Source organism: Alternaria novae-zelandiae, assembly GCF_023758075.1.
Source record: "Alternaria novae-zelandiae strain BMP 2774 chromosome Unknown scaffold_4, whole genome shotgun sequence".
Classification (NCBI taxonomy): Eukaryota; Fungi; Ascomycota; class Dothideomycetes; order Pleosporales; family Pleosporaceae; genus Alternaria; species Alternaria novae-zelandiae.
The window spans coordinates 1,052,853-1,065,414 of record NW_026056964.1 but is presented as its reverse complement, the minus strand read 5'-3'; the positions used below and the strand labels follow the sequence as shown (position 1 = coordinate 1,065,414).

Here is a 12,562-nt window from a genome sequence, read left to right as displayed (position 1 = left end):
ACGTCTAAAGATATTGTCGAGGCATACATGCTCCTGTTGCTTGAACTTATTGCGGCACATCGTGACTCACGACTTCGACATTGTTTCTAGACCTGTCAGCCGAATGCAGTTACCACCAACTGGCGACGACACTTACCCAACAGGATCCACTACAAAGGCAGCGTAGTAGTTTGGATGATACGATCTCAAGCCCGGCTTCCCATTGTCTTTCCCACCGGCTTTCACCCCCTCTTGATGGAACTTCTCAATTGCATCTCGATCAGTGCATCGAAATGCGAAGTGTGTCGCAGCTGCTTCAGCATCGCCCTTGCCGAAAATCCAGAAAACGGTGTTCAACCTGTCTGGGCCTAGGCCAACACCCTGTCCACCAAAATCCATCTGTTTGCTGTAACCGAGCGGTGCAAGCGCGGCCAGGTACCAGGCCGTGACTTCCTCGAATCGCGACGCTGGGACGGTGAGGCCGATGTGATCCAGCATTGTAGGAGATGGCTAGGTACTGGAAGAAGAAGATGTGTATTGAATATCTGTTGGAACTGGAGAGACCGGATCGGATAAAATTGAGTGTATCAACTGGATGACTACTAAAGGAAACTTGGGATGAAAGTCTCTGCTATATACCCGAGCGCCGAGCGGTTACGTGGCTATAATCAAGCCGGCTTGGCAAATATTAACGGACTCCAGATTCGACAATGTTTTAGGTACATACATGGGCTCAAGGGGACGGCAAACTTCACCATTGCTCATCTATCACAGCTCATGGGAATTGGAAATCTGGACGGAGGCTGGCAGCGGGGTCGTACTAGTCGATTCCATGCCCAGTAAGCACCCACGCTGTCAGCTGCTTTCGCGATAGTAGGTTCCAGTAGAGCTAACAGTCTCTTTTCTTTCTTTGCGACACAACACTGGTGTGCAAAGAGGCGTGATCGGATAGAGGGTGGTTGGTGACGGCGCAGGGCTTAGGACGGATCATGGCTTAGGACGGAGTTGAATGACTTCTGGTTTTCCAGCAACCGGGGAAACGCTCGGCGCTTTGCAAGTTTATCCAAAACATCCTAAAGAAGAGACGTGCGGCAAACATGGAAAGGTTGAAGGAAGAGGCTACGACGCGGGGTCGCGGAGTCAGATACCTTGCTGACGCTAACAGCCCTGTCGATCATCCCTGACGCGTCGACGCGTTCACGCGTTTGGACGCTCTAGACACCTCCCAGCCGTCGCGTTCGACAACATCAACACATCATCCGACCATGCCAAACAACAAGAAGATCAGAAAGGAGATTAGGCGAGAGACCACGATCGATCGCGAAGAGCGCGTCAAGATAAAGATCGAATTCAATCTCAAACGAGTCCAGAGGCTTGTCCAGCTCCCGAGGACCGACATCGTTCATAAGGCGCTTGCCTATCATCGAGATCAGATCACGCGCCTACACAAGATTCAAAAAGGATTTATCGAAGAGAGGAAACGCGTCCGCAATGCAATGTTGCTAGAGATAGAACAGCATTGTTGGACCATGATGCAAGGACATGGCTTTGATGATCTGCTTACTTCGGATGATGCCCCAAACCGCGATCCACCCAATCTTGGAGATCAAGACCAAATGGCCATCGATCAACCCACGAACAATGTCGCCAACGTCCAATTCGATTGGTCGCAAACTTCCAGGGTGGTGGAGTTGATTTCGCATCAAGAAGACGAGGAGAGAGCTCGTTTGACAGCCGGCCAACAGCCTCATGATCCGTTCGCGCCGATCGAATTTATTAGCGATAAAGCATTCGCTACTCTGCCACACCAGCTTGTCCTGTTAGGGCGACTTAGGACTACACCTCAACTAATAGACGCCTACCCATACACAAAGGCTTATCTAGAGGAACCACCACTCGACAGCAACCACGATCGCTTGCAGAGCTTCCGAAAAGATGCTATCTCAGCTATCGAGGCCTACAAAAAGCAATGCGAAGCCGAAATGAAAGATGTACAGTCTACCGAGAAACAAAAAGTCCGGGCCCGGATCTCAAACTCAAGCAAGCTTTGGCCAATGGACAAGTTCATACTGACCTTGGCGACATTCATTCCCCAGGGCTCCTACACTACATATGCAGCCATACGCGAGTGGGCGAGTGATGCTGGAAACGACCTAGATGACGAGGAACTATGCTCAGCGCTGAGGAGAGCAAGCCGAGCTTTTGGCATCAGGGAAGTTCCCAGCTATCGCGTTATCAAAGCAAACAATGGGCCAAATCAGACTGGCTGTGATTGGGGTGATCATTTGCCTGATTTCCTAGAACAGACGAGGATTGAGCTGTTTGAGCACGACAAGATCGAATTTGATAAGCAGAAAAGGATGCTCGGGGGTAGACCGTTCACATTCTATAAGTTCCGGGATCTGATGAGGGGCACCACGATGGAGGAATGGGTCGACAAGCTCCCCTCCCGCCCCTCCCAGTTCGAAGGATAACATTCATCTTTCTACAGAGGGATACGAGCGCGACATGCAGTGTTGCTCTCCTCAACTACAACATACCAACATGCAGTATCAGAAGCGCGTCCGCTTATTGGATCCGATCAAACGTCACGAGGAAGGCCTGTCGCTAAACGTGCACTAGACTATCGTCCAGATCAGTCTATCTTCAGACAAAACTCTCACGTATACGCGATGTGTATAGAATACCAACGAGAGGCGATCGCTATCACTGCACAAAACCACGAACACCTCCTGGGTACCGTATGCACATCCTTGAGCAGCAACAGGATACAGCGACATCCACCAGCCTCAACCAATAGCACGATGGCCCAGTGCAATTGCCCGGATGTTCCATTTGCGTGCGAGATCAAAGGGAGCCCTCAGGTGCGTTCGGCTGGAGACTAGTCAGTTTTCTCTTATCTAGAATGCGAGATCGCACACTTCGGACAGCACTTCATCGCCATGCAGCCCAATCTTTGGAAGAACATTCCATATGCCGACATACCAATTCATCCTCATCACAAATCGAGTTAGTGCGATCGAGCCAGAGGCAATAGCAGGAACGTGGGAAGTCTTAGATGCCTAAGTTTACTATCAGATGGAGGCAGGCACGAAGAACTGTGCAGCTTCACCTCAATACTATCTGTTGCGACACCGCGAAATACAATCAAGCATCTCTATGACCATCATGTTCCTCCAACTCTCGCCTCTTGCGTATATGCTCGCCGTAGATACCCCAGAAACAAGCGAAGATACCCAATATGCTCGATGTGAGAGTGACATAGTACGCGGTGCGGTAACACGAGAGACCCAGCTCACATCCACGTTGACCGTCTGGTTCAACTACTGAGTTGGAGTCGTAAACTGCACCATAGAAGAGGTTGAAGACATTTCCGCTGACGACGGGTGCCAGAGTCATGAAGCCCCAGTTGACGGCGAAGCCATCGGGACCGAACGCATCAACCACGAGCGCTGGGAAGACGCCGAATAGAACGCCATATGCGAGTCCGGAGAGTCCGGACACAGCCCACAGGAAGTGGGGATCCTCAACGCGAATAGCAGCAACTTGAGCCAAAGCAAAGATGGTGGCAGAGATGGCAGCACACCAAAAGCGTGAGTGATGTAGTCGCTTAACAATGAGATCGGAGCCAATGCCTGACGACAGACGTCCTAAGAAGGAACAGAGCGAGATTATGGACACGTGCCATAGCTGACGGTCAGCGACGAAGGCGTTCTTGACGGAGTCGTCCCAATGTTTCCAAAGGGCCTGGACATCATGACCGATATTGCTACACTAGTCAGTGATGACCACGATGAAAATCTGGAGTATACATACTTGATTGTCATCAAACCAACTCCAGACAGAAGACCCATGAGCACCCATAATTGCCAGAATTCCGGCTTGTTCAGAAGTGCCAGACCAGTGATATCTACACATGAGTGAGCCGACTTTTTGCTTGCTGCGTCGTCGTCATCATCGATGATGTCGCCAGGGCCAGACGAGAGAAGTGACGAGGTCTCGGTTGAGGGACGGTCCTGTTCTTCTTCGGCTGCTAGAAGTGGTTGGCAGGTGACAAGGGGAAGACAGAGGTGGAAAGAAAGCATCGCTTACTAATTTCTTGCTGTAGAGGAGCAGATGATTTGTACTTGGAGCCGTTGGATCTCGTCTTGTGGAGGACATTGGAGTTGCGTCGCGTACGTTCGCTGGTGGGTAGCACAGCATAGCCGGTGCCAGCTTTGTGGTCGACGACGATGAGGAAGGGTATCGATACCAGAACGAGTAGGGAGGTCGCGAGAGAAAGCATCATAAGTAACCCAGAGGTATTGCCTGGAAATGCTATGCCGGCGATGAGAGTGTAGAAGAAGGCGCTCAATCCGAAAGCAGCCAGTGGGCAAGCAGTGGCCGATCCGCGATGAGTAGGCCAGTTGAGCGTCGCTGTAAGTGTTAGCATGAGTACTCCAGAAGCTGATGAAGGCATTACCCGTCTTCAAAGCAGCCTGGAAGGCAGCACAGCTGCCCACGCCGCTGAAAAAGGAACACAAGGATATCAGGCCAACGCTCATGTAGCCTGGACCTCCATCATACGCTGGCGACAGTTAGACAACAGTCTGGCGAGCAGGTACGAAGCATCCTACCAAGCTTGATGGGATAGTAGCCAACGAAGAGCGCGAACATGCCGATGATTGCAGCAAGTCGCGGACTCTTCCTGTCGGTTATGATGCCCATGGGTATACCAGAAGCATACATGCCCAGGTTGGCGGCCGTTCCCTATCATTGTAAGACGACATTCGTGTTCAGGAGGTACGTAGGATGGCATACGACGACATTACTCTGGGTCGCAGAGAGTTGGAGCTTATCGGCGAACTGCGGTGCCCATGCTGAGTAGGCATACTGGGATCTGTTAGCATCCCACTCCAGATGTATGACGGAGACGTACATTTGTACCACAAGCAAGCGCGATTGCGGTGGCAGCAACGACCGATATGATGCGCGTCTTCTTGTGGGTGGGAGGCTGCTCTTCGGCGACCATTTTGGCCAGTGTGAATGAGGTGTTATTGCAGTGCGCTGATCATCGAGTGCGGGAGATATCGAGTTGCGCAATCGCGGATTGGAACTGATATCGGCACTTGCTAAGCCGAGGAACTAATAGCGCAGGCAAAGATATGCAAAAGAAGCAAGCAAAGAATGAAGGACACGAAAGAAGTCTATAGCGCGAGGCAAACAAGAAGTCAGGCGAACCCCAAGACACCACACCGATGTTTGTCGAGTGAATGGAGAGTCGAAGTGAAGCATGGCCGTTGCAGCTGATCGGAGATAAGATGGCCAAGGCGTGACTTGGCGGCAGGAGCCGCGACACAAGCGCATGCGCAGGAACGTCACCGGCCTCATCCTCGTGCCTCCAGCTTCTCCACAACACCACCCCGGCGACTCACGGCATCTCAACCATGGGCGCATTACTATCCGTCCCCTTCCTGGCTATGCCCGCCATGGGCACCGTACGTTGACACGCTCCGTCGCGACTGCGCGCCGCTAACATGGCCAGGTTTGGAGCGTTGCCGCCTCCTGCTGTGGCGCCGCGACATGCAGCGCCGTCATGGGCTCTTGTGGAGGGAAATGCGGTAACAGGTAGGACTACGAGCCTGGGAGATATGTTCATCGTATACTGACTGCGCGCAGCATCGCCACCCGTATCGCATACGCGCTCATCCTCCTCATCAACTCGATTGTCTCATGGATCATGCTCACCGACTGGGCCATGAAGAAGCTGGCCCACCTCACGCTGGATTACGTCGACATCAAGTGCCACGGCGAACAATGCTACGGATACGTTGCAGTGCAGCGCATCAACTTCGCGCTCGGTTTCTTCCACGTCCTCATGGCGCTTATGCTCATCGGAGTACGGTCTTCCAAGGACGGTCGCGCGACCATACAGAACGGCTTCTGGGCCCCCAAGATCATGGGCTGGATCGGCATGATTGTCCTGACTTTCTTCATCCCGAACTCGTTCTTCATCGTCTGGGGCAACTACTTCGCCATGGTTGGCGCGTGTCTGTTCCTTCTCATCGGTCTGATCCTGCTCGTGGATCTGGCGCACAACTGGGCCGAGTACTGCCAGGAGAAGATCGAAACCACCGAGTCGCGCGTCTGGACAGGCATGCTGGTGGGTAGTGCCATGTCCATGTACCTAGCGTCAATCGCCATGACCATTGTCATGTACATCTTCTTTGCAAAGAGTGGATGCGGCATGAACCAGGCAGCCATTACCGTAAGTTGACTTCTGGACATATGCTGAAGCTAGCTAACTCAGTCAGATCAACTTGATTCTGCTCCTCATATCATCCGTCGCCTCGATCCACCCCGCAGTACAGGACGTAAACCCCCGAGCTGGTCTCGCCCAATCCGCCATCGTAGCCGTCTACTGCACCTACCTCACCTTGTCTGCCGTAGGTATGGAACCCGATGACCATCAATGCAACCCTCTCATTCGCGCCCGTGGAACTCGTAAGGCGACCATCATCATCGGCGCGATTGTCACATTCGTCACAGTTGCCTACACCACCACCCGCGCAGCAACATACGGTCTCGCTCTGGGCGCTCAGGGCAACCCCCACGGAAACGGCTACGCCCAGGTTGGCACCGAAGACTACGAACATGGTCTCGTCACACAACAGCCCGAGTCCCGTCGCGACATGCGCCAGGCTGCCCTGCGCGCTGCTGTAGAGTCTGGATCCCTCCCCGCTTCTGCCCTCGACGACTCCGACAGCGAGGACGAGGACGACGAGCCCTCCAGCAAGAAGAACCCGCGCGATGACGAGCGCAACGCAACACAGTACAACTACACCCTCTTCCACATCATCTTCTTCCTCAGCACAACATGGGTCGCCACCCTCCTCACCACAAACTTTGACGAGAAGGATGTATCTGGTAGCTTCGTCCCTGTCGGTCGGACGTACTGGGCTAGTTGGGCAAAGATCATCAGCGCATGGGTGTGCTACGGCATTTACACATGGACACTGGTTGCTCCTCTTGTGCTGCCAGATCGATTTGATTACTGATCACTAGGCGCGCAGTAGAGTTAGATCCAGGCATGTATCAGTTTGTGTTTGTACGACATGTGTTAGGATTGTATTATTATCTAGTACTATGTATGGTTTCGCGTCCGCCCACGTGTCGCGAGTTGAGTACGAACAGCATCCCACGTTTTGACCTTAATGAAGTATCTTGTTTGTTTCCTCGATCCATGGTTTGCTCCTGAAATGGCCATGTGGTGACGTATGGGAATCTTGGGAGCGTAGCCGGAAATCCATGTCTCCCCATGATCCACATGACTGGGGTGTAGGCATCTTTACTCAATGATCGTCTACGAAGTGCAGGTGTGAGTGATTCCCATGTTCGGCATATCATGCTCATGTTTGGCCGGACTGTGTGTTCTGACTCGCCCACCTCGTTCATGCGCCATTGTTGATTGCCCCGCTCAGCTCCGCGTGGCTACATGCACAGCCCGTAGCTGTGACTGGAATCGTATGTGCACTGAATAAGACGCTCATAGTCGGCGCTTGCGTGGGTGTCCCTGATAGGACAAATGAGAATTCGATAGACCACATTCTCCAAAAAGAATGCGAGTCTTCCCACCTCAGCCAGTATCAACAGGTACCTTGGGTTTGTTCTTCGATCCAGGGGGTCTTCCCAGTCGTGGACGGCAGGTAGGTATCTGCTGCCTGAGCTTTTTATGACGGTGAGGGTCCTTCGGTGGCTTCGGTGGCTTCTCTATCACCACAGGCTCATCGCCCGCTCTACGCTTAGTCTTCGATCCTGGAGGCCTTCCCATGGTATGACCTTCGGTAGGCTTCTTTAAGGTGCCTGAGATTTGGCCTCCGCGTGGACGAGGCGCTTTCTCGGACCACATTTTTATGGGCCGACCGATTTTGGGCGCAACGGCTGAAGTGGCCTTCTTCTTGTCCTTTGCAGAATCCTTGGAACACCCTTGGGGTGGCTCTTCCACTTCAACGACGGGGGCGGGTACATGCACAATGTTGGCTGGGATCTGGCGCATGAGCTTGAGGGTTTCCTGGTCGAGGTTGTCCCTGTCTGGAAAGATGGGCGATCCCATCCAGGTTAATTGTATGTCTTTCATCGTTCCCGAAGTTTTGAACTTGTCCTGACTCTTCTTTGATACCCTCGCGTCCTCTTCTAATCCCTCCTCAGGATCTTCCAGTAAAGCCCGCGGGGTATGCCTCACCGTGACACTTACTCCTTGCAGCCCTCTCTCAGTTGCCGCCCGGTTCCAAACAAATTGCTCCACTAGTCCCTCCCGCGATATGAGTATGAAGCCCATAGGACACGAACTGTTCGCTATAGCTTTCATCACCCCCGTCGTAGCCTTTTTTGTTGTTACCAATAGCCCCAAGACATCCTTGTTGCGCCAATGCGGTGGTACACCCTGGAAAGATCCTTCGAGTTCGCGGATGTGTTTCGGGTTGACACTATTACTCCTTGCCTTGCACTGTACGATGACGGGCATGGGTTCTCTGAGAGGTCCCAGCACCCAGTGTCCAATCAAGTCTATGCCTGCATCCCCCATACGGCCTATACGTAAGAGAGAGAAGCCTAGGCGCATGAGCGCCTGCGCCGACATGTACTCATAGATAGTACCAATAGCGAGAGTTGAGGTCAAATTCAGATTGGTTTCCTTCGCATATTCGAGGAACGTCGTAAGCGAATCGTGATACAGAGAGCCGGGCGAAAGTCTGAGTTTGGGTAGATCAATTGGCGCAGCATTGCGCGCTGAAGTGGTCGCGATTCGGCGTGGGACGCGGTGCGGAGTAGTTCGGGGGAGCCGTGCGAGAAATGAGGTTTGTGGGAGCCATAGTGGGCGGAGGGAAGGTCGCATCACGGTATCCTGAGATAGCGCTTGGAATGTGACATATTTACACGAGAATTGACGCGACGGAGAATGGAAGTGGGTGCCGGGCGTCGAGTGGGGTGAATTGGAGGAAAGAGCATTCGCGTATAATTTGGGCCCTGAACATGGCGGTGACGCGCTAGGCTAGCCCAGCCGGCGCATTCTACAACTCGGACGCGATACTTGCCTCTAGCATACACACTCAGATCAAGCACGCCAAACTCGCAGCTTTGATACCCAGCTTCATATATACTTCTTGGCAGCTAGAAGCCTTTACGCCTTCAACACATCCACCTGCCACCATGGGCGACATCCTCACCCAAATCCAAGATGAACTGGACATGGTACCACCCTCCAACCAACACACGACCCCCCCTCCTAACAAACCCAGCTCCTGAACCAAATGTCCGCCGCCCTCCGTCAAATCCGCGAAAACGCGCCACCAAGCGTCCCCGAAGGCCAACAACCCCTCGAAACCTTTGCCCAACTAGAAGCACGAAACGCCGCTGAGAACACACAACAAGGCATTGCCCAAGATCCCTCACAACAACCAATCGCGGTCCCGCCCAAACCCTCCCCAGAGCAGTTTCAAGCAGATCTGAAAGAAATGGCACAGGACATTACGTTGAAGGAGCAGCAGATTGAGAGGTTGATTGCGCATCTACCGGGCTTGAATTGGAGCGAGAGGGAGCAAGTGGATAGGATGAAGGAGTTGGAGAGGCAGTTGGAGGATCTGGAAGGAGAGAGGGTAAAGGCGGTCAAGGATAAAGATGTCTTGATGAAGATGGTTGAAGATAAGATAATGGGCGTAGGGAGGGTCAGATGAGGTTATAATGCGGCTGAAGCAGGCGCTTTTAGGACTGCGATCGTGTATGTGTCACACCGGTACCTCACGCTACGTCGCATACATCGTCCGACTTCTCAAGGATATATCATCACGAAGGCCGTCCGACCGCTTTCTAGCTGCTGCAGTACCGCCAGCCTGTCTGCCGTTGCGGCAGCACGGATTACGTTGAATACTCAAGAACCACGCGGTTCTACACCACTATGGTGATACTTGCAGCTGTGTCGAGCTCAGCACTTTACTATCACATATTCTTCTTGCGGAGAGACTGATCACCGCGCAGAAGGATGGCAGCACTCTGAAGGGCCTTCCAAGGCAAGGAGCAGGCCGTGCCACTCAATAGATCACAATTTACTGATGGTCGAGTTGGAGGTCGAAGTATCCACATTTTGAAGGTATCGTAATCTCATCTCATTTAGACTGGTCATCTCGCCAATTCAATGCACGTTAAAGTCATCAGCAAATATCATCTTCATCTCTCACACCAACTTCTTAGTGGTGGAACAACCGGATGTGCTGCTCAACAAAGGTGATACCCAGCTTCTCAGCAGTCTCGAAGACGGCGCCATCGTTCTGGCTTCCTGTAGGCGCAGCAATGTACTTGGCACCACTCCTGTGCGCCCTGAAGACATTGTCGATGAAGGGGAAGAAGGCATCAGAGCTGACAGCGACGCTCTCCATCTTGGAGAGCCACTCCTTGCGCTCATCCGCGGTGAACGGCTGGGGTACCTCTTCGAAGTTGGCCTCGAAATCGTCGCGCTCAATGCCTGACTCGGGGACGAGACCAGAGCACAGGAGGTCGATGGCATTGGATTTTGAGGGGCGCTTGGTGCCCTTCTTGAACTTGAGGTTTAGCGTCTTCGAGTGGAAACGCATCCACCAGTTGTCGGCTTTGTCTCCAGCCAGGCGAGTGCAGTGAATGCGTGCTGTACAGGAATTAGTGGTTGCTCACCATATAGGATCTGTCGAACTTACATTGCTGACCAGCCCCGAGACCGACGATCTGGCCATTGAGCGCGTAGCAAACACTGTTGGACTGGGTGTACTTGAGCGCAATGGTGGCGACAGTCAAGTCGCGCTGGGCAGGCTCCGGAAGAGCTCCAGAGTTCTTGGGCACAATCACGGTGTTGAAAGTATCGGCAGGGACGATCTTGGCGTCGTTGCGGTGCTGCTTGAGGGTGATGCCGAATACGGTCCTGGTCTCCTCGGGGCCTGGGACGTAGTCGGGGTCCATCTGAAGGACCAGGTACTTTCCACCCTTCTTCTTCTTGAGGATCTCCAGAGCTTCGGCGGTGTAGCCGGGTGCAATGACACCGTCGGAGACCTCGCGGCTGATGATCTTCGCAGTCTGGACATCTACCTCAGCGGACAGGGCAATCATGTCGCCGAAACTTGACATCCTGTCAGCACCACGCGCCCTAGCGTAGGCCTGTGCCAAACCCGATTTCTCAATGCCCTCAATGTCGTCGACCATGTATACCTTGCGCTCCACCTCACTGAGGGGGACTCCGATAGCCGCGCCCGCAGGCGAAACGTGCTTGAAGCTGGCTGCGGCTGGGTAGTTGAGCGCCTTGGTCAGCTCCTGCACCAGAGGCCATGCGTTGAGCGCATCGAGCAGGTTGATGTATCCGGGAGAGCCGCAGAGCACCTTGAAGGGCAGAGACTTTTCCGGCATCGAGACGGTCGCGGGCTTTTGGTGGGGGTTTGCGCCGTATCGAAGGGTAAGGAACTGGTCGCCGTCGCCTGCGTACTTCTTCCTGAAGAACTCGGAGATGGCGGTGTCGTATGACGAGGTCTGCTCGAAAGCCTTCAACGCGTAGCGCTGTCTGCTGTTCTCTGAGACCTCGCCGTCTTTCTTGAGTTCGGTAAGGAGGTCATGGTAATCGTTGGGGTCGCTGATGATGGTGACGCGTGCGTGGTTCTTCGCGGCGGCCCTAAGAAGGGTGACACCTCCGATGTCGATCTCCTCGACGGCCTCTGGGATGGTAACGTTGATGCGCGCGACGGTCTCGGAGAAGGGGTACAGGTTGCATACGACGAAGTCGATCTTGTCGATGCTGTTGGCGGAGAGGTCTGAGTCGTCCGAGTCGAGGTTGCGCGCGAGAATGCCTCCGTGTACGGCGGGGTGGAGCGTCTTGACGCGTCCACCGAGCATCTCAGGCGCCTTGGTGATGGCAGAGACATCTTCTACGGGGAAGTTGGCCTGGCGGATCATCTTGGCCGTGCCGCCCGAGGCCAGCAGGCGGACACCGCATTCGTGCAGTCCCTTGGCCAAGTCAAGAAGACCGGTCTTGTCATAAACTGACAGAATCGCTGGCGCAAAGAGTTAGGAGCAATTTATGGGTACTGGAAGCGCGTGGTTACCTGTCTTTTGGCCTCCCATGTTGACTATGATTTGAATGTTCAGTTGTCAATTGAAGAGAGGCAGTCAAGTAAAGCAGAGAGATCTGGGGTACAAAACAATGGCGCACGACACACTGTGGAGTTTTTTTGGCGTCGCGGGGCTCACAAGTGACCTCATTTGCCTGCCCCTCCATGGCTTTAGCCCGATTGGCCAGAGCTCGTCTCCGCTACGCGACTGCGAGACGCAAACTCCAGATGACTACGGCTCGTATCCTTTAGATATACACGTAGCTCCCGCTGTGCATCGCCTGTCTTCCCATATCCATGTGTCGTACCGATCATGGCGTCCACTCACCGCTCGTCAGCTCCTCTACGCAGAGTTGAGCGATGCAGCCAATCGCCATGGCCATGTCAATTATCGCGCCTCGGTCCTCCGTTGCGATACGCATATATCAGCCGCTGAATCTCTCAAGAATCACATCCGCCGCCATTTAGACCTCATCGCGGCGCGC

General features: G+C 53.6%; 7 protein-coding genes across 7 annotated transcripts; 3 read left to right on the top strand and 4 right to left on the bottom strand.

Annotated features, from left to right (window-relative positions):
• Positions 1-46: 46 nt before the first annotated feature.
• J4E88_002868 (uncharacterized protein) lies at positions 47-477 on the bottom strand (the record flags this gene model as incomplete). The annotated part of the gene is made up of 2 exons (XM_049396526.1): positions 47-86; positions 137-477. 2 exons carry the CDS (start codon positions 475-477, stop codon positions 47-49), a joined length of 381 nt encoding a protein of 126 aa, XP_049257874.1.
• A 767-nt stretch (positions 478-1,244) lies between these two features.
• Positions 1,245-2,453, top strand: J4E88_002867 (uncharacterized protein; the record flags this gene model as incomplete). Its single annotated transcript, XM_049396525.1, has 1 exon — positions 1,245-2,453. The coding sequence occupies one exon, from the start codon at positions 1,245-1,247 to the stop codon at positions 2,451-2,453; it is 1,209 nt and encodes a 402-aa protein (XP_049257873.1).
• Positions 2,454-3,126: 673 nt separating this feature from the next.
• J4E88_002866 (uncharacterized protein) lies at positions 3,127-4,990 on the bottom strand (the record flags this gene model as incomplete). Its single annotated transcript, XM_049396524.1, has 7 exons — positions 3,127-3,748; positions 3,796-4,012; positions 4,072-4,395; positions 4,442-4,546; positions 4,596-4,728; positions 4,780-4,851; positions 4,898-4,990. The coding sequence occupies 7 exons, from the start codon at positions 4,988-4,990 to the stop codon at positions 3,127-3,129; spliced, it is 1,566 nt and encodes a 521-aa protein (XP_049257872.1).
• A 415-nt stretch (positions 4,991-5,405) lies between these two features.
• J4E88_002865 (uncharacterized protein) lies at positions 5,406-7,016 on the top strand (the record flags this gene model as incomplete). Its single annotated transcript, XM_049396523.1, has 4 exons — positions 5,406-5,456; positions 5,504-5,586; positions 5,638-6,226; positions 6,273-7,016. The coding sequence occupies 4 exons, from the start codon at positions 5,406-5,408 to the stop codon at positions 7,014-7,016; spliced, it is 1,467 nt and encodes a 488-aa protein (XP_049257871.1).
• A 578-nt stretch (positions 7,017-7,594) lies between these two features.
• Positions 7,595-8,596, bottom strand: J4E88_002864 (uncharacterized protein; the record flags this gene model as incomplete). Its single annotated transcript, XM_049396522.1, has 1 exon — positions 7,595-8,596. One exon carries the CDS (start codon positions 8,594-8,596, stop codon positions 7,595-7,597), a length of 1,002 nt encoding a protein of 333 aa, XP_049257870.1.
• Positions 8,597-9,165: 569 nt separating this feature from the next.
• J4E88_002863 (uncharacterized protein) lies at positions 9,166-9,689 on the top strand (the record flags this gene model as incomplete). Its single annotated transcript, XM_049396521.1, has 2 exons — positions 9,166-9,207; positions 9,255-9,689. The coding sequence occupies 2 exons, from the start codon at positions 9,166-9,168 to the stop codon at positions 9,687-9,689; spliced, it is 477 nt and encodes a 158-aa protein (XP_049257869.1).
• Positions 9,690-10,199: 510 nt separating this feature from the next.
• On the bottom strand, positions 10,200-12,090 carry ADE17 (bifunctional phosphoribosylaminoimidazolecarboxamide formyltransferase/IMP cyclohydrolase; the record flags this gene model as incomplete). The annotated part of the gene is made up of 3 exons (XM_049396520.1): positions 10,200-10,633; positions 10,683-12,020; positions 12,072-12,090. The coding sequence occupies 3 exons, from the start codon at positions 12,088-12,090 to the stop codon at positions 10,200-10,202; spliced, it is 1,791 nt and encodes a 596-aa protein (XP_049257868.1).
• Positions 12,091-12,562: the final 472 nt, after the last annotated feature.